This window comes from Danio rerio, chromosome 8, assembly GCF_049306965.1.
Source record: "Danio rerio strain Tuebingen ecotype United States chromosome 8, GRCz12tu, whole genome shotgun sequence".
Taxonomy (NCBI): domain Eukaryota; kingdom Metazoa; phylum Chordata; class Actinopteri; order Cypriniformes; family Danionidae; genus Danio; species Danio rerio.
This window is the reverse complement of record NC_133183.1, coordinates 25,796,221-25,821,819: the sequence shown is the minus strand read 5'-3', so window position 1 is coordinate 25,821,819 and position 25,599 is coordinate 25,796,221. Positions and strand designations below refer to the sequence as shown.

The window sequence follows — 25,599 nt, the reverse complement described above, 5'->3', positions numbered from 1 at the left end:
GTCCAGTGCACTATAGTGGAGCTATTCCTTTAAAGTCCGTTCTTGCTTTGTGTGGCATTTTTGTACGTTAAAGAGCCCATATTATGGGTTTTTGAAAATTCCCCTCCATGTAGTGTGTAACACAGCTCTAAGTGAAGTGAAGTATCCAGCTAAGGCTTAAATCTGTAAGAATACAGTGTTTAAAACTGTTGATTCATCTATAAAAGAGTCGAATCATAGTGCTTCAAACGAGTCGCCTTGATACCGACTCATTAGGTGTTTCGCCATGACGTACGAACGAAACAAAGTTTTTCACGTGCACGCGCAAACCCGGGAGATTTCAAACCTGAGGCCCCGCCCTCTGACGCAGTAACCCAGACACACACACACACACACACACCCACAAACACGCACACCCACAAACACACGCACACAAACATGCCGGTCGATTGAAGTCACACTGCAGATGGATATATTGAGTCTCTACCCAAAGATGAAACATCAGCATTATAACCAAGCAGTTGGAAACTTCTGGAAGCTACATGCTACAAAGAATACTTCATCTGAGTTTGTTAAAGGAAGGATCAGTAAAGAGTAACTGTCAGGATGGGTTTCTTCCTACATTTCTCAAGTGTAAGTACGTGCGGTTAAAGTTGTTGCCTCGTTTACTCTTGCTTGCAAATGTATTTAGTTGTGATTTGTTACTTGTAACCGCGTGTACTGTATCAGGTTAACTGGATATATTATCTTATCGCGTGCAAAGTCACGTTAAAAACGCGACGCGTGCTGTTTGTTTATGGAGCTCCGTGCTAGAGTTCTGCTCCCGCGATTTATTCGGAAATGTATTCCCGCGCCGCAGAAATCTGGCGCGGGGAGAGAGAGAGAGAGAGAGAGAGAGAGCGAGAGAGAGAGCGAACGAACGAACGAGCTTTGTGTACTTTGTGCTGTGTGTGTGTTTAATATACAGACAGCTTGGCTGTCTGGACTGTATACTGGGTGATATTTGGTTGTGTTCTCCGCTCTAGCGGGACCGGGCGCGGCGGGCAGAAAACGGAGCGGGTTCTCAGGCTAAAACCTGGCGGGTGCGGGCTGAAGCGGGAGCGTTGTCATCCGGAGGTGTGTGTGTGTTTTTGTGTGTGTGTGGTATGGCGAGTACACGACTGTCTCCTTCGTTCGGTTATCCGTGGCACTATCCACTCGCCATAGTGTGGCAGCTAAAGTCCACGCCTACACTATCGAGCGTGTATGAACTGTGATTACTTTTTAAATTGCTGATTAGCTATTGGCCATTTCCCTCTCTGACTGAAGGCAGTCGACCAATCGCGACAGACTGTCATCGGCCCAATCAGCGCAGATTAGCTTCGCGCTAAGGAGGGGTTTGGGAACAAATGAATCACTGGACGATTCATACAGGAGTCGCTGGGATAATTAGATAAAAATAAATGCAGATTATAAGACCATGAAAGTGTTTTTTGACCTTGCATGCATATTAGACTGTTGTTGGAGACCCTTACAACCAAGATATGACCTTATTTCATGTATAATATGGGCTCTTTAATAACTCGGTAAGTAACCATTTTCTTTATCATTGTAGATATGTTTGATAAAGTGTCATTGCGTTTTTTTGGTTTAAATAGCACACGTGCAACTCGTTTGGTTGTTTGTAATCTAATATGATTATTTGTTATTATCAACGTGTTGCTTGCCATGTGTTGTTGATATAAGATTGTATTCAGTTTGATAAGCATATTTATATCGATTATAATGAGAGCACGTGATGGCTATTACCACACACAAATAAAGTGACTAGTGAGCTATCAGAGCCTTCACAGCAGCAGGGGAGAGGTACGCCAGTCACTGAATCCAGCATAGGGGTTCTCAACCCTTGCTACATTCTGTCTTTATATTTTGCACTGTTTGTCGTAAACTCATCTGTGCTCAATGCTCAGGTGTTGTATCAAAATCTGACTCCGAGGACAAATCTGACTCTGCTTCGTATGCATGCGGATCACACAACGCCTGCAGTTAAACTTTCAAACTCGCATCGGTTTATCATAAACCTTTCTTCGATCTTTTTTCCCACAATTGGGAGTAAGAACGAACATAGAAGCATTGTCTGATTGACAAGCAGCATCAACATGTGTTCAAAAGAATTTAAAACACCAAATGGGATGAATTTATGTCGCATTTTCTAAAATAATACTACCTGTATTTAGCTTTTTAAAAATAAAATCAGGTGTTTACTGTATAAAAATATAACATTTTGAAATATTTATATTTATATTTATCGGCTATAGTATATTTATAGTTATCGGCTTCCAAATCTTAAGTTATCTGTTATCGTTATCGGCTAAAAATCCATATCAGTGCATCTCTAGTTTTTTGTGTTCTTTTTCTTGAATAATACCTAATTTTCATATAGACTATTGCAAACCACTTAACTTATGGCAGGGAAATATGCATGCACTAAATATTGTTGTAGAAATAAAGAAATGGCAAGAAACACATTTACATTTCATATAACTTTTTTCCATACACTTTTTTTCAAAATATTTCCTTCAAAAATGTCTCAATTAATATGCTAATCTGAAATAGCATATAAAAAGAACCAAAAAGTCAACTCATGAGCAGGAAAAAATTTACTTTAACAGTGATTTTCTTTGCTGAACCTAAAATAAAAGCACCAAAAAAAAGAATTTACTAAAAAACATTTATCAAGTCAACTATCTGCGATTATGAGATAATTGTTAACTAAGAAAAGAATCTTATTATTAGGCATACACAGTATGTATCATTATTATTATTAATAAATAAAAGATTTAAATTACATTTTGGATATCACGGTGGCTTAGTGGTTAGCACTGTCACCTAATAGCAAGAAGGTTACTGGTTTGAGTCACGGCTGGGCCAGTTGGCATTTCTGTTTGGAGTTTGCGAGTTCCGTATTCACTTGGGTTTCCTCCGGGTGCTCTGGTCCCCCCCACAGTCAAAAGACATGTGGTATAGGGGAATTGAATAGACTAAACTGGCCATAGTGTATGTGTGTGAATTAGTGTGTATGAGTTTCCCAGTTATGGGTTGCAGCTGGAAGGGCATCCACTGTGTAAAACATTTGCTGGATAAGTTGGCAGTTCATTCCGCTGTAGAATAAAGGGACTAAGCCAAAAAAAAAAAGAATGAAATTACATTTTACTTAGTTTTGCTATTTTGAATGTTGTTTTTTATTCTTTTTTTACACCTACAGCATTAATCTTTTTTAGATAGTTTTATTTTAATAGTATTATTAATAAGAAATGTTTTATCAACAAAAATTTAAATAACAACCCTGACTCTAGCATGTCACTGACATTTGAAGTCCTTGTCAAACACATTGATGTCAAATTCAAATTTAAAACTGTTCACTACAGAGTTCTGTAAAACATAATTGCAATTTTCGCTTGTATTTTGATAACATCCTTCATGAATCATTTAGTGAATGTATTAAACGAAAAGCTGCATTTCAATCATAAAAGCTATTTATTTCAAGTTCATTAAAAACAGTTGCGATCACATTAAGCTAATGTGCTGAAGTCTTGGTCTTTAACAGAGAAATTTATTCAGCTATAACAATCAGAGCGAATTACTCCCATAATCAGCATTCTTTCTTTCACTATGCAGACAGCAGGCAATATTAACTCGCAGCTGAGAAGTTGGCCAGCTTATGGTTATTAGCTACTTGCACAGGAAATTGCTCTCATTAAAAAGACGGTTTGACTGTCAAGTTGGGAAATTCTGTAAAATCATTTTGTCTCAATTAGACTGAAGCGTGTATAATTGACTATAAGCTACTATTAAAGGCATAGCAGATGTCGAGTACACCAGCCGTATCTATTACTCCTCAAGATGATTGAAAACCCAAACCAATAGCCCACCGATCCCTCTGAGCAATCAGCCGGCTGTGGTCCTCGCAGCAGAGACCCGTGACTGAAATTCATTTTCAACACAGCTTAGAATCTGTTTTTCCAGTCGCAGCATTTCTTATCGAGATCAGCACGGTCTGCTCTAAAAGTAAAGACGATGATATAAGCATCAGCTGGAGGAGAAGGGAAAAAAACAAACTTTCACCCAAAGATGATCTCTCAACAAGAAATACAGTGCAAGCAACATATATTTTAAAAAATATGTATGTTCTGCTGTTTTTCTCTGCTGTTTTCATTGCTATGAGAACCCTGGGTGGGGTTTGTATGCTCCATAACAGGAACATTCTGTCTGCTACAGTACTGATTTAACTAGTAATATTTTATATCACACACCACCCAGCCGGCATTTCAACGGTGATTCAACGTTGAATCAACGTCAGGTCTATGGTTGGATCAACGTTGAATTACCTTTCGATTTTGCAAATTGGATCAACGTTTATATAGTGACGTTGTTTCACCGTCGGACCACCACCGGTGATACACCGTTGAAATCACAACGTTGTTTCACTCTTACGTTCTTCATGGGTGAATTGTGGTCGTTTTGTAGACGTTGAATGAAGGTTGAATTACCTTTCGATTTTGCAAATTGGATCAACGTTGATACCGTGACGTTGTTTCACCGTCATACATTTCAACGCAAGTTAAATAGAAATTACATACAACGCAAAGTCCATAAATATAGCAAACAAATTTTTACTAATAAAAATACACGACAAAAATACACAACTTAGCCTGTGTATCAATTTATTTAATACACACCTCATTATTTCATTTATTCTAAATATACAGCAACATTTACAGCATACAGTTCATCAAAACCATGCAGGTTACTATACATGCTGTACACTCAAATACAGAAAAAGGCATACAATTAAAGAGTCACTTTTTAATTAGGTTTCATGAATTAAAGTTAGTTAATGTTTACTAACATGAACAAAGAACAAATACTTGTACAGCATTTATTAATCATTTAATTAATTGAAATATGTCCCGATGCTATTAAAATCAAAATGTATGCTTGTTAACATTAATGCACTGAGCTGACATGAACTGTACTTTCTTTATATGAAAGATACTTCATTGTTCTTTGTTCATGTTAGTAAATACATTAACACTTACTAATACAACCTTTTTGTAAAGTGTTACCGTCTTCAGAAAGACAGATGCTAACTAAATTAAACTAAGTAACTAAAGTACGCTTCAACCATCACAGTCTCCAAAATACAATTCCGTTTACAAAGTTTACAAAATACCCATTTTTAAAGTGGCTGCAGTAAAAAAAATCAAATAAAAAACATCACTCACAACTAAGAATCACAAGTGAAATACATTACATCTGTTTGAGGTTTTATAGGTTGAGAGAAACACTTGAGGTAAAAGATGGCACTGGGGACAAAGAATCAAGTGTAAAACACTAAAACATCTATATCAGTCTAGCAGTTAAATACATATTTATTTCTCAAACACCAGGTGAGTTTCCTACAAAATCAATAATGAGGTTTGCTATTCCAATTCATTGTGAATGAATGGCTTCACTTTCACAATAGTGAAAACTCATGCTATAATCTAAACCTGACATTACTCCTTTACTTTGCAGGTCTGCATGCTAAATATTTAGTAGTTTTTTTTTTTTGTTTTTTTTTTTGCATAAAGTACATCTATTGTGTTTAGCATTACTGCAGCAAAACTGAGCACCTGTGACAGTGGAACATGTAGACAAATATTTCAGTAAATCATCAAGAAAATGTGTAGAATATATGGTTTGATTCTCTCTCACAAACACAACAGTAATAGCAATTTGTTATTCCATTATTATTAGTATCATAAAAATTGCATGTTCACATGGGTCTTATAATAATGGCTCACATTTGTGAATGTAGGACCACTATTTCACTATTACATGTCACATTAAGTGTTCATATAGGTTCTGTTATTAATTACTTGTGTCATCCCAGAGACCTGTTAATCTTCAGAACACAAACTAAAATATTTTAGATTAAATGCTCCTCATCCTCTACAGACAGCAATGGTCCCAAGATGGTCATTGTCCAGATAAGGCACAAAACACATTGTCAAAACGTTCCATGTGACTTCAGTGATTTCAACTGTGAACATACCAAGCTCCAACAACACTTTAGTGAGGCAAAACAAAACAGTAAATACAAATATTTTTGCATATATCTCTCCCGCATCAGATCAGTGTGTGTGTTTACTACGAGCAGTAAGCACACACCATGACCTGTTGTGGCAGAGGCAAACAAGTTATTTTTACAGTACTTACTGTGATTTAACCTTTATGACAAATGTACTGGACCTGTTACACATATATCACTATCTTTTATGAACACAAATTTCACTGTAACGGATGCTGTTGTTTTGCTCCAGTTATACCTTTAGAGAACACCGTACTAGTCAGACATCCATACAAACGCAGAGAGTTTGGTCTTGTGTAGCAGAACTGCAATAGATGTCTGTCTGTCTAGGCTGACACTGGTTTAGGCCATCAGTATGTCTTTGATGCCCTCAAATGGAGCTTCCAGAAAACCTGCAATAAATGAAATACGAGGTTACAATTAAGTTGGTATCTGCTATTATACAAAGTGAAATTCAAATATTTATTTTTTATTGAATCCAAATTTGTCTTATAATAATCGCCACACTCAATAATTTTAACTCATACATCTGAATATTCCTAACTAAGAGAAGTGAAGAATTAGGTGTGATATCGTCAGGAAGCCCTTCGCCACCACCGGTGCCAGCATTTCCAGAATTCAAATTTCAGATTCTCGAAAAAATTTCTTTTTTTTTTTTTTTTAAAACAAGGGCTGCAGTAAAGAACCATGAAACATTCAACACATTTAATAATTACAAGTTGTTGTGAACCATTACATGTACTGTAAAAGCTGTTTAAAGCTTTTTATACATATGGTTGAGAAAAACTCTAGAAGGAGTAGTACTTCTGCAAAAGTCTGCATGTAGGACAGAAAATTAAAGGGATAGTTTAAAATTTGTATTCTGTCATCATTTACTAACCACGTTGAACACAAAAGAAGATATTTTGAAGAAAGCTGCAAATCTATAACCATTGACTTCTATAGTATTTTTTTCCACTATGGAGGTCAATGTTTACAGGTTTTTAGTTTTTTTTTCATAATAGCCCCTTTTTGTGTTCAACAAAATAAACTCATAATGGTTTTAAACCATTTGGGGAGTAAAATGTGAGTAAATTTTCATTCTTGGGTGAACTATCCCTTTCAGTTGGGAAACACCAGAATTCTTAAGTAGACCCTTTTCGCAAGACAGATGATGCATTTAATTTCTTCTTAATCCTCAAGTTTTTAATATTTAGATTTATTTAAATAGCATGTTTATTTATTTGTTTTAATGACATTTAATAAAAACAACTTCTCAATGACATCACATGTACTGGTACTGCTACACATGTATCACTATTTTTATGAATACAAATTTCACTGTAATGGGTGCTGTTGTTTTGCTCCAGTAATACCTTTAGAGAACACTGTAGTAGTCAGACATCCATACAAAAGCCTTGGCGTGGAGTAGCAGAACTGCAGTCTGTCCAGGCTGACACAGGTTTAGGCTATCTACGTGTTCTTGATGCCCTCAACTGGACCTTCCAGAAAACCCAGAAAGTTAAAACCCATTACACCTCTTATCTGCTACTATACAAAGTGTAATTTAAACATTAATTTCTCACTAAATACATATTTGCTCCCCAATACTGTCACATAGTAACATCACAACATGATTTCACAATAATAATATCAATATAACAATATAATATCACAACATAGCCTAACAATCAATAAACAAACAAATTAGAAAGAGAATATCACCAACCAAAGCACCAAGAAGATTTAACAGATAGGCTAGCTTAGTTAAAGGTAAAGTAAACTTACATGGACAAAGCCTTTTCCATTCAATGCTGTGCAAGTTAGTGCGTCTCTGGAGTACGTTAAGTTACATGTCTAAAAGCAAAAACAACAACAACAGTGAAACGAAAGCAGTTCACTTTGTAATAATAACACTAATTATACAGCGTATAAAAATGATATTGTTTTATAACGTTGCTCAGTAACTTTAAACTGCGTTTGGAGTTTATCGCTTTGAATTTGCCATAAAAACGCTCATTTAGACTAACGTTAAACATGTGACATTACCTCGAGGTTATCTGCGTCACCGGAGCGCAAACTAAACCAAACTGGAAAGTTTTAAATGCTTCAAAATTCGAAACACTACACTAAGTCACATTTAAGATACACTGTGTGTAAAACAAAATCGGGGGGTAAATAAAACATTAAAGCATCTAAAAACACGCTTACCTCTGAATTCTGCTGCACTGCAGGTCAGGTGTTCGTAATTAAGTGAAGTGAAGCGCTGCGCGTGGCCGCGTGCGCCGAGTCCTCCGATACCATGGTAACCAAACATGTTGAATATTGGGTGAAGCCATGACGTTAATTCAACATACAGACCATGATAAAAAAAAATGTCAACGTTGATTTGTACAAGGATTTCTGTAACTTTTTTCAACCATTTATCATTCAACATTGTTTCAACATTAAAGCAACAACTGACGTATTTTCAACCACATTTCAACGTTGAAGCCTTGTCATAAGCAGGCTGTTTTTCAACCGTTCAACATTAAACGTTCTATCAACATTATTTCAACGTTCAAAACACATCTGACCTTATTTCAACCATATTTCAACGTTGAAGGTCGGTCGTGTGCCGGCTGGGCATCCATAAAGACCAACTAAAGATACACTTCCTCTGGCAAGCAGGTCATGTAATACTTCTAAAAATACAAACATTAATTATCAATGGAAAGCAAAGACCTAGGGGTGTCTGTTCATGGGTTTCTGCAGGGACTTGATGCTCAGAGAATCTGACAACTTACGGCATCTCTACAGGAGACAGCTGAGCAGCAACATTAAGTGCTTTTGGCAAGTATATACTCACATATCTCATATATTAGATATGTACACTCATCTAAATATTGTAGAATATTTGGTGCATGTGAACTGCTTCTTTTACATGTTTATAAGCTGTATGAAAATGTAGGGTGGCAATTAAAGGTTGCAAAATTGTGAATAAACAGAAAAGCCATTATAAAAGAACATTTAAGAACATATAAAGAATATTTAAGAGAAAGGTACGTAGAAGAACCATTTTTAGTGAGAAGAACATTTCAACAGCAAAAACCTTTTTCATAGGAGAAACGTTTATTGAGTGACGTAAAATAAACGTTCCATATGTTGTAGTTTCCTCAAAGAAACGGCAAATTATAAAGCCTTAATTTGTTTGAGTACATACAGCTTCTTTACGAAGCCGTTTTACATGCTAGTTCTTATAGAACGCTAAAGGCTTCGCTTTTTCTTAGGTTATCAAAACAGATTAGCTGTCCAAAAAACTTTTCTTCATAATAATTCCAAACAGCTACCTCAGGACCACTTATACAACAATTATTCTGAAAACCTGAACCTTTATCTGGTGAAATAACAGCCTTAATGTGGTCATTACAAACTATAAAAGCTATAAAATTGGATTAAGCTTACACAATATTTATTCTTAAATCGAAACAAAGTGATTCAGTGTCATACCTGCACGAGACGGTGATCTCCACTTTAGTGGCGGGAATATTCCCCGTGATTGGGTCGAACTCGCAAACTGAGGCCATGTCCTCCAGTTTATCCATAACGTCGCCTTCCATTGGCGCGCGGGACAAGATGAAGCTTTCTACTTCAAACAGTTTGGCAGGTCTGGGTCCTGCGGTGCTTGCTAAAATCTCAGAGCTCCGGCGGGGCGCGCGCAGGACCGCAGTGGGTGACACAGAATCAGCGTCTGTGATGAAGGCGCGCTGGAGACCGCGAACGCCCTATGATGCGCTCAAAATATAGTGTCAATGATGTTGGCAGAAATTTTAAGATGATTATACAACGGGTTTGGGTTTGGTAAATGAAAAACTCAAGGAAGAGTAGAAGTGTGCGCCTCCTGTGACAGCGGTGAGATGTGTGTGTGTCCGCACTGTGTGTGGAGTGTAAAGTAAAAGAGCAGAACTCCACCCATCGCGCATTCTTTCACATATTCGAGGCTTTGCGCGCGCTCGGCGCAGCATCACGCTATTGATCCACCGCTATGGCTCATTACAGCAAGAGCTATTTCTCACGGCGGTTAACTTCTGAAATACAATCCTCAACCACACTGGGGAGGGAATAAAGGCAGAAATGCTGCAAGTAAAAATCTGGTAGTTCGTTGGTAAAATGTAGATTTTAAAAATACAATACATTCACTTTTACTGCAAATAAATTGCAAAATATTTTGTTATTTGCCAGGGGGGTTGACATGTTATCTTTAACGAGGTAACATTCATGCTTTAATGCAAATAACTTCAGTACAAAATCCACACTAAAGCCACAGAAATTGCTAGTAAATTTCACCAACAGTAAAAAGAAAAAGCATTGCATTTTCATGCTAGTTCTTCACTTCTCACATTTACCACACAACCAATATCCTATCAAGAAAAAGTTTTTTTATAAAAAACTGAAAACAAAAACAAAACAAAAATTGGTTAACAAGAGGCAAAGTAAAAAAAATTTAATAGTTGTGCAAAACCTAAACAAACACACACAAGAAGAAGACTATTTGCCAGGTAAAATAACCATCAAAATGGGATCAAGGTCAGAAAACTGGATTAAACTTTAGAAATGTTTAACAAGACATTATATTAGGGCAATGAAAAAACTTATTTGTAGTAAAAATAATAAACAACTATAAAGAAACAATATAAAACATTTACAAAGCTCAATTTATATACTGGTTCTTTATTAAAAAAATGAAAAGCACTGAAGTCTGAAAACTGTTATTTCTTGCCATATGCATTCTAATAAGCTTTATTTATAACTTTACATAAAGTTCTTTTATATTCATAAAAAAGCATTACCCCTAATTGTACTGTATGTGGAAAAATGCCAAAATCCCCTGAATGAATAATCACATTTCTATCCTGTGCTGCATGTAACTAATTAAACATAGCTATAATTAGAGAAAGAAAACAACATTAAAAGTTGTTTGCATAAGCTAAAAATACAGTTAAACTATTTTCTAGCCAACTGAGGCTTTTGTTGACAAGACACTTCAAACTACTTGCTGGTTTGTTATCAGCAAAAATGTCGAAAGAACTTGCATAATTATCACACAGAATCACTTTTATGTCTAGTGGGAGATGGAAATCTGAGTTAGAGCTGATAAAACGCACAGTATGATACGGCCCACCCAGTGTTCGTCATGCTGCAACTGCATTTCAGCACCACAGCAATGGACAGCTCCTCCATCTCCATCCAACGCTAATTCCAAAAAATTCACCATAGCTGGACGTTATAGTTAATCACTTGTCAGATTTAATTACAGCTGCTATTGTCCACCCTGACCCAAAAGACCTTGTGACCCATTTGAAAGCTTTTTCCCTAGAGACTCCATTTCCTCTAAGCGACTCAGTGGATAATTATGGGTGTTACCAGTGAAGGGCTAAAGGTGATAGTGTGTGGCCTGCATTCTGACAGGACGGCATGCTGGAAAACTGTACAATCCCAATGTCACAGAGATCCAGGATTCAGAGAGGGAGGGTTGGTCTGACTGACACAATGGTGTTGCACTGGTTTTGTTCACCAAGCCTTTGAGGCTTGGATTTAAAGTGTGTGAAAGTGAAAATAGAAACACTACAAAAGACAGAAGGGAGTGAATATAAGACAGAACGAGAACCCTCTCAAACTCTTGAATTACTCCACTGCTCAGACTGCATCTTGAGCCAGGAGTGAAAATGAAGAGACACTTCATTCAGAGTCTTTCCCCTTGGTTTGGACCCAATTCCACAGAGGACTTTACAGACTGACATCAAGCCCTGCCTTTCAGTCACACACACCGACAGATCAGACACAGACGCCTCTTTTCTCACCGCCTCCGTTAAATTTCCATCTCCAAAAATCACTCACCACAATAAATCAGACGGCAAATGGAAAACAAGGGGCTGTCACTGAACCAGCCAGGGCTCCGTAATTTCATGCCTTCTTGCATGGCGAAAACCATTAGTCAAGGGGCTTCCCCACAAGTGCCAACATTTATCCAGAGGCCAGTCCGCCTGGACACAGAGTAATGGGAAGAGGGTTTCAGAGATTCAGTGTTTTCTCAAGCTGAAAACTCTTGTAGTATTTGTCTAGATATCCCAAGCAGGTCATCCTCGCCATATCTGTTCACAAACCCAGAATGCAGCCCGAAACATCATTTCATCCATCACTTCCTAAAGAAATACAAGCCGCATAGTCTTTATCTTCGACCTTGGGTCATGGGATTCAGCGTGAGGTGCCTGTTTTTAGTTATATAGCCAGCGGGATTGTTGAAGCGGCAAGTCTGAGGCTACTTTGTGTTCATTCTGATCTGATCTCATTTTGTGTCACAATATAAAGTCTCTTATATGACATACATCCAAGAGAAGGAGATAGAAGGTCTTTTCTTCCTGCAGTATTGAACTGTGCAATATAAACTAGTGCAATTTTTGTTTAAAAAGTATAACTACTGAATTGTCAGATATCCTTCTTTCTTTAGTGTTTATACACTGGAATGTATATATTTGGTGTCTCTGCTTTATATTCTGCAGATTTTTTATTGCTGCTGTTGTAAGAGTTCACCTATTAGTCCAATGACAGAACTAACAGTATAGGTGAGGGTTAAATGTATGGAAGCCTTTTAAGCACATGTGAAAAAAAAAAATTTTGTGTGTTAAAATTCATTTTGTTTCCAACTCCGAATATAATCTGACTCCAATTTATCATAGTTTAAATTTAGACTCATCCAATTCAAGCTGACTACCTTATACAGTAGGTTGTGATTTGGTCTAATTTAGATCGATTACCCTAATAAATCCTTATTTTCAGTTAATGGTTCGTCGTTTACCCGAAGTCGTTTAGCGCCAATATGCTGGCCAGTTACATATACTCACGTACACATCCTCGCCAGTTCTGGTTCTTAGATAGAGGATATAACTAATTTCCTTTAAGTAATATTAGGCCGCCCCATGCTTGCACATACATAAAGAAAGTTTGATTTAGTCACTAGATTATATCATACTAAATTAGCGATTGCCAGAAATCAACAGGTCTCTAATGCTGTGCCTATGCTTCATCCATTATGCCTGAATGTATGAGCAATCCTGGTCATAGGCTGTTGAAACAGACTGCAGCTCTGCACAAGACGTTTGGCCATAGGAGAATTTCTTTTGAGGTTTTTTAATTTTTCACTTTCGCCAATTGGTGAAGTTTTTTCCTCGCTGCTGTGGAAACTGGCTTGCATAGTTCGGGATCTGTAGAGCTGCGCATCGATTAATTTGCTCTTCAGTGTTTGGACTCTCAGTAGTGATTATTAAACCACACTGAACTGAGCTAAACTGAACTGAACTTTAACACTGAAAACGGGACTTACACTGTTTCAATTTACTATGATCTTCTATGTGAAGCTGCTTTGGCACAATATACATTCTAAAAGCGCTATAGAAATAAAGGTGAATTGAATTTAATCTTATTATCAATAAAAAGCCAAAAGCAATTAAGACCAAATAATAAATTTAAAAAATAATTTTAGATTGTTAAACAGGATTATAGAATTTAGGTTTTTCAACTTCAATATTTAATATTAAATTCAGGTTTGTTATAATTCTGTCAAATATACCAGAGATTTCAAAGTAAAATTTGAGCACAATATATCTTTGCATGCTGTAGGGTGTTGACTAAACTGTGAGATGACAGGATGAAGCACTCTAAATTTGTTGCTGATTGTGAAGGGCCTTTTAGGCAGAGTAATTGATTGAGGAAAAAACTCAAATTAAATATGTATAGATTAATTGATTTTCAATCAGATCAATAATAGTCATTTATAAAACAGAGCAAATTTCATTATACGTTGACCTTATCTGTTGCTGTCTTATAGGCTCTGTTTTCCCTGGGTATTTACATTTGCAGTATTTACGTTTTCAGTAATTTGATCTGTCAGTGACTGGCATAACCACTGTTCAAACGCATCACTTGGGAAAACTTGAGCATGGATTTAGTTGAAACCCTTCCAACTTATTTCGTCACTCTCTACATCAATTTCACAGGAGCGCTCAGTGAAACGCACAAGCACTATTGAATGAACAAATCCATGTTACATGCTTTAGAAGTGAGCAGGAAATAGCAAAAGAAACTTGTACAGATATCAACTCTGGATTTGGATTATCTGCGTGTTTTGCTACAGCTAAGCAAAGCATGAGTGCCTTGTTTTGATGCGCTCTCTCACAACACATCCATTACAATCACATAAGCAGTCAGAAGGCAGAGAGCAGGAGATCTTTTGTGAATGCACTTGACCACATGGGCGTACACATAATTAAATCAATTAGGCCTAATGAGTTTTTGACTATCACTAAAAGCCGATGGAAGCCTTTTACAGCCCCTTTATTACTGTATAATCCACTTGTTGTAGATTGATAAAAATGCATCTTAAAGGGCACCTATGATGTAAAATTAAGCTGTTTGGGCAGAACTATGTTTAGGTATAGTGTGTCCACTGTCGTTTTGGGGTAATATAAACACAAGAAGTCTCTTTTTTAATATTTCATGTTGTTAAAAATAAGATCCGAATCGCAGTGATTTTGAGGCCTAGCTCAAGTTGCAACCCACCCTCATTATTGATATGTACTAGAGGTTTGCATTCCCGCGGCTGTCCCGCGGGCGCTGCGAGACCTGACCAGATTTCTGCGACGCGGGAATAAATTTCCGAATAAATCGCGGGAGCGGTCGGTAATGGGTTTAATTTGGGACGGGAGCGGGCTGTCTAGCAATATCGCGGATATTGTTATGCGAATGAGAGAGAGAGAGCTTTGACTGTGTGTGTGTTTGGTGTTTGTGTGTGTGTGTATGCTAGTGCGCGCGCGAATGAGAGAGAGAGAGCTTTGCCTGTGTGTCTGCTTGGTGCTTATGTGTGTGTTAGTGCGCGCGCGCGTATGAGAGAGAGAGAGAGAGAGAGAGAGAGCTTTGCCTGTGTGTCTGCTTGGTGCTTATGTGTGTGTTAGTGCGCGCGCGTATGAGAGAGAGAGAGCTTTGTCTGTGTGTGTGTGCTTGGTGCTGTGTGTGTGTGTTTATACAGACAGCTTGGCTGTCTGGACTGTATAGCTGGATGTTTTTCGGTTTTGTTCTCCCCCGCTCTTTAGCGGGATCGGGTGCGGCAGGTAGAAAAGAGGGCGGGTCGGGCAGCGGGACAACAACTTCTTAATATAAGCGGGAGCGGTCGGGTTCGGGCTAAAACCTGGCGGGTGCGGGCGGGATTCAAAATTTAGTCCCGCGCAGATCTTTAGTATGTACCCTAATTTCTCTAGCAAGTCCCATTTACACCTGCTCTTCTCACTTAAATCCACCAGAGGCCGCTGTCGACTGTGACTGACTGACCAACCAACCGACTGATCCCCCACCACTCTCTTCCCTAAATCCAACAAAGTATTTTCAAAAGCACCGATTGACCCAATTACCCCCTGCCTTAATGGAGGTAAGCGATCAGCTGGTAGCGCGAAAGAAACAAAAGCCATTAGCGATTTCATACTGCTCCGTAGCATTAATTTTAAAGACGAAATGCAGCCATACGTAGCTCTGACTACACAATTCATGCTCTCCGGAAATGTATACAGGGGAACGTTTTCACAATGAGCCTGTGTTGGCAATGTGACTTAGGAGTGTGGTTTTCCCCACCCACCGAATTAACTTGTCTCCATAGTCACGTGTATAAACGTCGACGGAACGGGTTTGCAAAGAAACTGGGATTAAAAGATGTTCCAACTCTCTGTGATCAGCTGCACATCAAGAATGAGTTTTACAAGTTTAAAACATTTTAAACCAGTGCATGTTTGTAATAAATTAAAGACAGTAAAATCACTATGTATTCCTCAAACTGCCGGACTGCAGGCCATTTACGGCCCACCCTCATCCTTCCTCCGGTCCGCAGCTGATGTCTCATTTAATAGATCTTTCGCTCATGCCTATTAAGATTTGCATAAAATCTATGTATATTAGTAAATGTTAGTAGAATTGAAATTGTTAAAGTAAATCTAAATATGTACTTATTTACCCCTCTTTGTTGTTAGTTTTTACAAAAAAGAAAGACATTTAGAAGGTCAATTGCTAATAAAGTTACTCAAGTTATACAAACTGCTTTCTGCTGTTCTTACGCTATTGGGACAATACAATTGGTTGGGATAGAATAATATTTATTATGCCTTTTATTTGTAGTATTTTCATAGCAATTTAAACTACCCCTTCAATATGTACAACAAGAAGCAAAAAGGTAGAGTTTTGACTGCACATATTCTGTGGAAAAATGACTGAGTGTGTGTCTAACGCTCGGCCATACAAACAACCCCAGATGTGTTTCAGCAGCTGATGTGTGACATGATAAACGTGCTGATTTGCTGGTGACAGGTAATGCTTGAAATATAAATGTCACGTGATGTCAGGTTCATCTGTCAGGATTCCACTTCTTTCTTGTACTTGAATGTTAAAACGTCCCTCTTATGAATTGTTAGTCAGTGAAATGTCCTTCCACCAATTTGAGTTTGAGACGCCTGCCGCATTGTGTCAGTACAACTATATATGAGCAGCAACAATAAACGAAAGTAAAAGTAGCGCAAAGTTAAAAGTGTGTACTGCAAACTTAGTCAGTTGTGTGAGACTCATCGTTTCAGAAAGGCTTGGGAAAAAACATAAATACATGAAATAAACTTAGTGTTTTTGACAATAGAGCTGAATTTCTGTTTCATTCATGTCTGTCTCTGTCACTGACTGTTGGTTATCTGAGGTAACACATGAAAAGCAGACACACACACATGGGAATGGTGGGCAGGGGGGACCAGCTTATTTGCATTTAAAGGCACAGGCTACAAAAACAGCTACTATTGATCTGAGCCAAAAATTTACAAATTCTGCATTGTATAAATAATTAGCTGATGGGTATTTTGAGCTAAAACTTCCAGACACATTCTTGAGGCACCAAGGACTTATCTTACATCTCATAAAAAGGGTAAAATGGGAGCCCTTTAAAATAAGGCATAAACAGGATCTAAAAATCCAGCCAAAGTCTTTAGCTTAAAAATAGGCAGAGCAAAGTTAGAATTGCCATTCAGATGATAATGGTCATTGCGCACCATATTCCGCACAGCTAAAGTGTTTTGTTTTTAGTGTTATTTGGCCACAAGCTGATGAAAGCAGCTGTGAGGATGCAGTCTATCTCCACTCCACAGATGATTCCCTCTCGGAATTCCTTCTGGGTTCAGCCACATGTTGCTTCAGTTCAATGAGGTGAATTCTGTCACCCCCGACTCACAAACACACTACAGGCTATTTGTCAGTAGTCAAATGGAACTCAATCCTTAGGCAGGAAACTGTGGGTATGAGTTATATCTTCTCTAAAGCGTCTGTCAAAACATTATTTCCAATGAAAAAGAGATTATGGAAAAACATACCTATCTACCCGCGTAAGCTTGTCTGAAAACTGTTTTGTTTTAGTTTTTTGACCAAGAAACATTATGAAAAGCCTACAACCTGCATTTTAACTTCAGTTTTAAAGGTAAAGTAAGTGTTAAAGATCAGAACAGTCTGTGAAAGCTTTTAGATCGTAAGGTTACAGCTTTATAAAGACTATTTATTGTCCACAGCACTCTGGTTTCACACAAAAGATCTGAAATAGCTCAACATAAAAGAGAGAGAGAGAGAGAGAGAGAGAGAGAGAGAGAGAGAGAGATTTCACAGACGACCAAAATGGTGACACATGCCATAGTAAGAGGTAAGGTTTGAGGGTCAGATTTTTTTTTTCTGACAGGAGGGCTGTTTCCTTTTTCTAAGTCATTTTTCCTCAGTTATTATCACCTTCAAACAAAATAAATCTCAGAGCACAATCTCTGGTCGACTGAGGCTGGGTTTTTTTTACAGGGACAGTTCACTCAAAACATTACAATTACTCACCCTTGTGTCACTGCAAATCTGTGTGGCTCTCTCTCTCCACTGTGGAACACAAACACAATTTAATGAGCATCCAGTTGGGTCGATTTAATACAATGGAGGTCAACATGCTTTAGCACACAACATAACATACCAACATACTTTTACGGATCCTTTCATAAGTCAAATGATTGCTTTTGTTGAAACATAATATTTAAAGTGATAGTTCACCTTGAAATTAAAAGGCAAATCAACAACCACTAGCAATTTGAGAGTCCAAAAAAAAATTCTGGCAAAAATAAATGAATATATGTGGCTTCAGAATCTTGAGGTCCTATGAAGCAAAACGATTGGACTGTGCAAGGAACTGGTAACAATTTAGTTTAAATACCAATTATCCCTATGAGCAAGTGGCTTATTACATGCATATTCGAAAATTGTCTGTTGCCTATTAAAGAATAACTAAATTCCTAAACCAAACTAGTTTTATTAATAACTAATAAGCTGCAAATTATGATTATATTAAGGCAATAGTTAATGATTTATTAACAGTGAGAATTAAATCTTAAAATAAAGAGTGACCAAAACTGAAGATTATTTGCAGCATTATTAATTTACTGCACCTTACCTTGTGCACTCACAACAGTCTGTCTGGAGCACAGTTTGTTTACAATGGTGAGGAAGGATATGCACCTTTATTACTATCCTGGAACCTGCAATCTCAGTACAAAAACAGTGTCAGTTCAAAAGAGAGTTTGCATTCAAGCAAGTGTCTTAATGTGACAGGAAATTCAAGCTCCAGACTCTCTTGAGCACCCTGGCTCTGGATGTGCTGGTTTTAGGGTGAATTGGTATCTTAAAATTTGAATGCATGAGATAAACAAAAACAATAAGAGGTTTTTTGAACTTCACCTGATGTTGAGTATATTTGCAGGGGCAATCTCTGTTGAACAGTTCTCCTGAAGAAAGCCTTTGAAAATGACCTTTGATAACAAAAGAACAAGCCAATGCTGCGAAATGGAAAAAAAAGAGAGAGCTGTCAAAATAATATTTGGGCTCAGAGATGATTGCTCTTTGTATGTGGAAAAGCAAAACAAACATTGTGTTTGGAAGCAGAGCAACACTCAACCATTTTGAAGTTCAAGCCGGTTGCTTTCTTTACAAGACCAAGCAGAGGTCTTGCTTCAATCTGTGATTTTTTATTTATAAACAGAAGATGCAGTAAAGCAGAATCAACTTGGGAAGTTATTTTTTTACTGATTGTGAAGTATGGTATGGGGAGCTTGTACAGACATTTTTACAATTCTGCAACAAAACAATGCAAAGTCTTAAGGGATTTGATCTACAATTATATTTGCTCATTTAGCAGATGCTTTTCTTCAAAGCGACTTACAAATGAGGAAAAAGTAGTACTTTAAATCATCAGATGGCTGCAATACATAAATTCTGACAAGACAAAATTATTTTACATTTTTATTTTAGCCCCTTCAGACCAGAATATTGTTCCAAGTTTCTGGAAAACGTAAAATTTTGTTTTCACAGTTCTTAAGACTCCTATAAATGAGACCAAATAATAATAATAAAAAACTAACACCCTTTAAGTATATATATTTTTTGTCCATTTCAATGAAAATCAGGTCAGAACAGTTGTATTTCCCGAACATTATACCAATATAAAACACAAAAAACATGCATGATTATTGGTATAATCTTGAATTTTATTTTGTAAAATTTTAACATTTTTACTTAAATTTTGAGGTATTTGTTGTATAGATTGCACATTGTTTGTAACAAACTTTATCTTCATCTTCCTCATCCCTCCACATATTGTGCACATCTGAGATATTTTTATCTGCTATATGTTCAAGAACATTAAGATCTGTATACTCTGGAAATGAAATGAAATTGCTTCAGAAATGAATTAGTACATTGATATTTTTTGGTAACACTTTATTTTGATGGTTCATTTGAGAATTAGTATTTGGTCTGCTTAATATCTGTTGATATGCTCCTTCAACACATTCAACTGACCATAAGAAACTTTGCAAGTACATGGCAACTTAGACTAACCCCAACCCCAACCCAACAGTTTACTTATAATCTAATGAGAATTGGTTACAATGTGACTTAAACTCAACAAACAAACCATCAAAATAAAACGTACAAATTTTTTGTATCAGCATTACTGGAGATTTACTTTCAGTAAAAGATCTTGAACCCATTGTACACCCTAATGGACAGACATGCATGAAAAGAAATACTTATCTAAAGCTTGCAATATTAAAAATAAAAAAGATTTGAAACTTTAATTAGTAAGTGCAGTCCCTCTTTTTTACATGCATTCTATGAAATATTTGCAAAGATATCAAGTGATGACAAGCTGCTTTTCAGTGTGTTGGTTCTTGTTTTCAAATTACAACAAGCCGTGCCTTATTGCTATTTGATTGAATGACAATCGTCAACTCTCATGGTCTGAAGACTTTAAACTAGATAAAATGCTTAGCAATCATGAAAAACACGGCTGACATGTGATGTCCATTGTAATGGAACCAGGGTGCAAAGGGGTTATTTTAAAAATTGTTTTTATTTAAACCTTACTCTGCAATAATCATTCTGAATACAACTTAGATTAAGTCTTAGACAAGCATTCCATTTTTTCTTGCAGACAATGAAATGCACTACTTTGCTTAGTGCACTTTTACAAATGGCGTCATTATAACCATCAAAGTGTAGAAACTGCCTAAATAAGAGGCATTCTGTCAGAGCAGACACTGTGAGAATGCTAATCTCGGACAGAAAGCATGTTCTGAAATGATTAGATTGACTCACAATGCAAACCTGCAAAAAAATGGATTAGCATAAAAAGGTAAATCTAAATATTTGTGTATAACTGTGCAAGGAAACAACTAAGTAAACCGAATAAATGCCAATTCATCAGCTGAATAAATAAAAGAATTTAAAAATGCAGGGTAGATTCAACTTAAAATGGAGTAAATATTTTTTTTAAAAATCAACCAATGGGTTATTTCTTAATAAAATTGTTGGGTTTGACAATATTTTTTTAAAACTACGATTATATAATCAAGGCCATTACTCACTCAAATTAATTTAATGATTAGTCATTCTCCTGCAGCTCTATGGCACGTTAACAAAAAGGGGCTGATGTTGGTGCACTGGAACTTCCAGTCATTGCAAAGTAAATCCCAAGCCTGATGAAGAGGAATGAGACAGTCAGGACGTTGCATTTCATAAATACCTAAGAGCTTGTGTCCAGTGCCATTAAGATTCTAGACACCATATTTAAGTCTGAAGGATTGTGGGGAGTTTTCCATGAGCCTTCAAGAACACACTGTTCTTTGGTCAGGAAGGTTCATGGTATTAAGATGGTTTAACGTGTCAGAAAGTGCTTTGCCGGTAATACCCGAACGGAATATCATGCCATTATGACCCAATTTCAACCTCTTCTCTCAGTGCACATATACATATTTATGAGCTCGCTAATCAGAGACCAACCATATGTGTGTGCAAAAGAGGAAATGTTAATTATTACCAGCCAGCTCGAAGAACACAGAGTGCTCATTAAGTGTGGGGTGAGAAATAAAGAGATGTATGTGTTTGACAATGACTGAGTGCTGGATATGCCTTACATATTTTGGTTTAATTGCAGGAAGATTCCTTGAGAAAATGAGGGAATATTGAAAAAGATGGGGAAAAAACAAGAAAAAAAATTAAAACAAAACCTATGGAATGTCCCCACAAAAGAAAGACAAACTAAAATAATAAAGAAAAGAAAAATAAACAAAATAATAATATTCATAATAATATTAATAAATAATAGCATAAATAATGTATGTGTGTGTGTGTGTGTGTGTGTGTGTGTGTGTGTGTGTGTGTGTGTGTGTGTATATATATATATATATATATATATATATATATATATATATATATATATACACATACATACACACACATATACACTCACCGGCCACTTTATTAGGTACACCTTACTAGCTATGGGTTGGACCCCTTTTTGCCTTTAGAACTGCCTTAATCCTTTGTGGCATAGATTTAACAAGGTACTGGAAATATTCCTCTAAGATTTTGATTCATATTGACAAGATAGCATCATGCAGTTACTGCAGATTTGTCGACTGCACATGCATTATACGAATCTCTCGTTTCATCACATCCCAAATGTGCTCTTTTCGGTGACTGTGGAGGCCATTTGAGTACAGTGAACTCATTTTCACGTTCAAGAAACCTTTCTGAGACAATTCACTCTTTATGACATGGTGTGTTATTCTGCTGGAAGTAGCCATCAGAAGGTACACTGTGGTTATAAAGGGATGCGCATGGTCAGCAAAAATACTGAGGTTGGCTGTGGCATTAACACGATGCTCAATTGGTACTAATGGTCCCAAAGTGTGCCAAGAATATAGATATCCCCCAAACCATTACAACACCACCGGCAGCCTGAACCATTGATACAAGGCAGGATTGATTCATGCTTTGATGTTGTTAATGCCAAATTTTGATCCTACCATCCGAATGTCGCAGCAGAAATCGAGACTTAAGAGCCCAGGAAACGTTTCTTCCATCTTCTATTGTCCAATTTTGATGAGCCTGTGCGAACTGTAGCCTCAGTTTTCTGTTCTTGGCTGACAGGAGTGGCACCCGGTGTGGTCTTCTGCTGCTGTAGCCCATCCGCCTCAAGGTTCAACATACAGTATTGTGTGTTCAGAGATGCTCTTTTGCACACCTCAGTTGTAACGAGTAGTTATTTGAATTACTGTTGCATTTCATGACATCAGCTCAAATCAGTCTGGCATTCTCCTCTGACCTCTGGCATCAACAAGGCATTTGCGCCCACAGAACTGCCGCTCACCGGATATTCTCTGTAAACCCTAGAGATGGTTGTGTGTGAAAATCCCAGTACTGCAGCAGATCATCTTGACCATGTCTACACAATTACATGCCTAAATGCATTGAGTTGCTGCAATGTGATTGGCCTATTTAGAAATTTGCATTACGAGCAGTAGACAGGTGTACCTAATAAAGTGGCCAGTGAGTGTGGAGATAACAAAAATGTTAAAGTGTCTAGCACTGTCGCCTAAGAAGGTCGCTGGTTCAAGTCCTGGCTGGACCAGTTGGCGTTTCTGTGTGGAGTTTGCATGAAAAATGGGTTTATTACGGGTGCTCCGGAACTAAATTGACCGGAGTTTATGATTGTGCATGGGAATAAGTGTGTATGGGAGTTTTCCAGAGCTGGGTTGCAACTGGAAGGGCTTCGGCTGCATAAAGCATTTGCTGGAACAGTTGGCGGTTCATTCAGCTGTGGCGGCCCATGTTAATCAAGGGACTAAGCCAAAGGAAAATGAATGAATAAATGAATGAATGTGATGGGAAAATGATGTGAAAATCATATTTTTCACATATGTTGGGTGAAATTTCAAAACAACATTTACATCCTGCACTTTCTGTTGCAATGCATTTTCTCTGTCAGTTCCACACAAACAGACATTCACAAAATCATTACTTGTTTCCTATTCATTCTGCCGTTCTACCTCAGACATGTCATTTGCTCTGAAAAAGGGCAATGGCAGGAAATAGGAAGGCGAGTAGGAAGTTTTAAGAAATTACCAGTTTCTTCGAAAGCCTTATGTGAACTCCTACGCAGAGTCAGAAATGTCAGATGTTCCCTCATGTAAACAAACACCCAACCAGCAAAGACGCTTCCAACACTTCCAACTCACACAGCGCCTTATGCAAAAACATGGCCTTGCTCCAGTCTTTCTAATCAGCATTAAATCATTAATGGTTTACAGTCTCTATCAAATTCGAAGATTTTGTTTCTCTATGTATGAGAATTACAAAAGCCCAAATGTCTAACGCACAACAGCAAAGACATTTAATTCCTGGTACCTCTACAAACCAGCTGCTGTCAACAACACACTGAGCCGCTGTGATAGGGGAATTAGCCCACAGACAACAGCGGATGCTAATCCTGTTACTCCTGGATACCGACCGATGCTAATGTGGTTTGATGTAAACGCAGCGGCGACTCCTTCCCCCAAAAATACATCAAAAAAGAATTATGAAAGGGATGCTGAGCAATTTAAAAGACGATATTCTGTTATTGATTTAGATTTTTTTTGTCATCGATCACTTGTAGGTTATTCATTTTTGAGGGATGTGTGAGGAACAAGAAAATAATCCCGTAAATTTAATTCATTTTAAGGCTGAGGGAATCGGTAATTCAATGTGAGCGGCTTGAGGAGTTTATCAGAGCTGTGGAGGAATGTTTTGGATTTAGACACACAACCAGAGCAAATTGAGGAAAAAAAGGGGCACAAACTTACACAAGGATGTTGTAACACAAATGATTTGCAATATAATGCAAATTGTAATTTATGTACATCAACGTGACATGGAAAATCTGCACAAAGAAAAGGTATATATTAAATGGATCAGCATTATAGCACTCGTTCACAATATTCCATAACTCATGTTTTATTATCATTTAAAAAAAACATACAGAGTGATTTTTCCCCAAGCCCTATTAATTACTGACACTACTTTTGCTAATCCACACTTAACATATATTTTTGCTGCTTGTTGAAACTACTTATTTAAAATGAGTTTAAATAACTGGGTTTTTAAGGGGTTTTTTTAGGGACAACCTGTTAGCCAGCACTTAATTTGGGGGATTTACACCTACTTAAATGTAAATAGTAACAGTTCCTGACTCCAGTAAGCTACAAACACAAACAGGGTATCATTGGAAAGCAGGCTCTTTGAGCTTTAGTGTGGTAAATGGTGGTTACATGTTTAAAAATATACAGTTATACATTATGAAGTCAGGAGAAAAAAAAATTGTTTTGTGTTTAATATTTGTTTTTCCATATACAAAGCAAAACATTGATGCATTGTCCTAGAAAAAAATATGACTTGAAAGCCAAGTGTCTCATGAGTTTTTGTTTTAAATTGTTTTGTGTTTAATCAACTTAAAATTGTAAGTTAACTTAATCAATTTGCATTGATACGAGTTGAAAGGATTATGTGGAACCCAACGTTCTTTACAGTGCAATAGCTCATCTTTACTGTTTTCAAGTTGTAAAATAAGTTCATAAAAACATGTTGCTACCTTTTATTCTAAAGCTATTCAAATCAGATGATCACAATGCAAAACGCAACTGACGTGCAGTGTGGGAATTGGTTCGTGTGATTTTACAAAGTAGAACATGGTCCTGGATTAACATCCATTTTGATCCTCGAGCAACATTCCAATCAGCCAAACAGAATTAAGGGATACGTTTTCAGTTTATGTTAAATTTAGGCTTATGGTTAGGGTTATTTTCTTCTATGATTGTTATCCAACTAATATTCCCCTCTGAATTTAAGAATAATTTACAGTTATGGTTGGGATTAAGGGTAAGGAATAGGTATGGATTACATTTTCGAACAAAAATTATGTTCCAGGATCAACATAGCTGTTGATCCAGGATCGCATCGTACTTGGCAAAACCACACTCACCTTGGGAATTACACCAATAATTTAAAATCATCATACAATTTAAAGCTATTGATTGATTCAATCCGGCACATCCAAATAGGTATTTGTTTTCACAGTC

The 25,599-nt window shown here is 37.1% G+C and overlaps 1 protein-coding gene and 1 long non-coding RNA gene across 11 annotated transcripts in view; both read right to left on the bottom strand.

The window, feature by feature from the left end:
- The window catches only part of cpne5a (copine Va), a 198,269-nt gene that overhangs the window by 157,453 nt on the left and 15,217 nt on the right, over positions 1-25,599 (bottom strand). For 7 of the 10 annotated variants that reach the window (XM_073909735.1, XM_073909732.1, XM_073909734.1 and 4 more), the window contains 3 exons: positions 18,881-18,978; positions 18,597-18,681; positions 17,993-18,031 (listed from right to left, as the gene is read on the bottom strand). Coding sequence is in view for 3 of the 10 variants with exons in the window: in XM_073909728.1 (XP_073765829.1) it covers positions 17,993-18,031; positions 18,597-18,681; positions 18,881-18,978 (222 nt within the window). In the remaining 7 variants the exon portion in view is untranslated. Of the gene's footprint in view, positions 1-9,559; positions 9,975-17,992; positions 18,032-18,596; positions 18,682-18,880; positions 18,979-25,599 lie in introns of those variants that run through there. The other 3 variants (NM_001423518.1, NM_001123286.2, XM_073909729.1) reach the window with 2 other exon arrangements.
- On the bottom strand, positions 4,618-8,344 carry LOC137496346 (uncharacterized). The gene is made up of 4 exons (XR_011016591.2): positions 8,282-8,344; positions 7,859-7,927; positions 7,447-7,572; positions 4,618-6,483 (listed from the first exon to the last, which is right to left on the bottom strand). It is a non-coding gene; the product is annotated as an uncharacterized lncRNA (long non-coding RNA).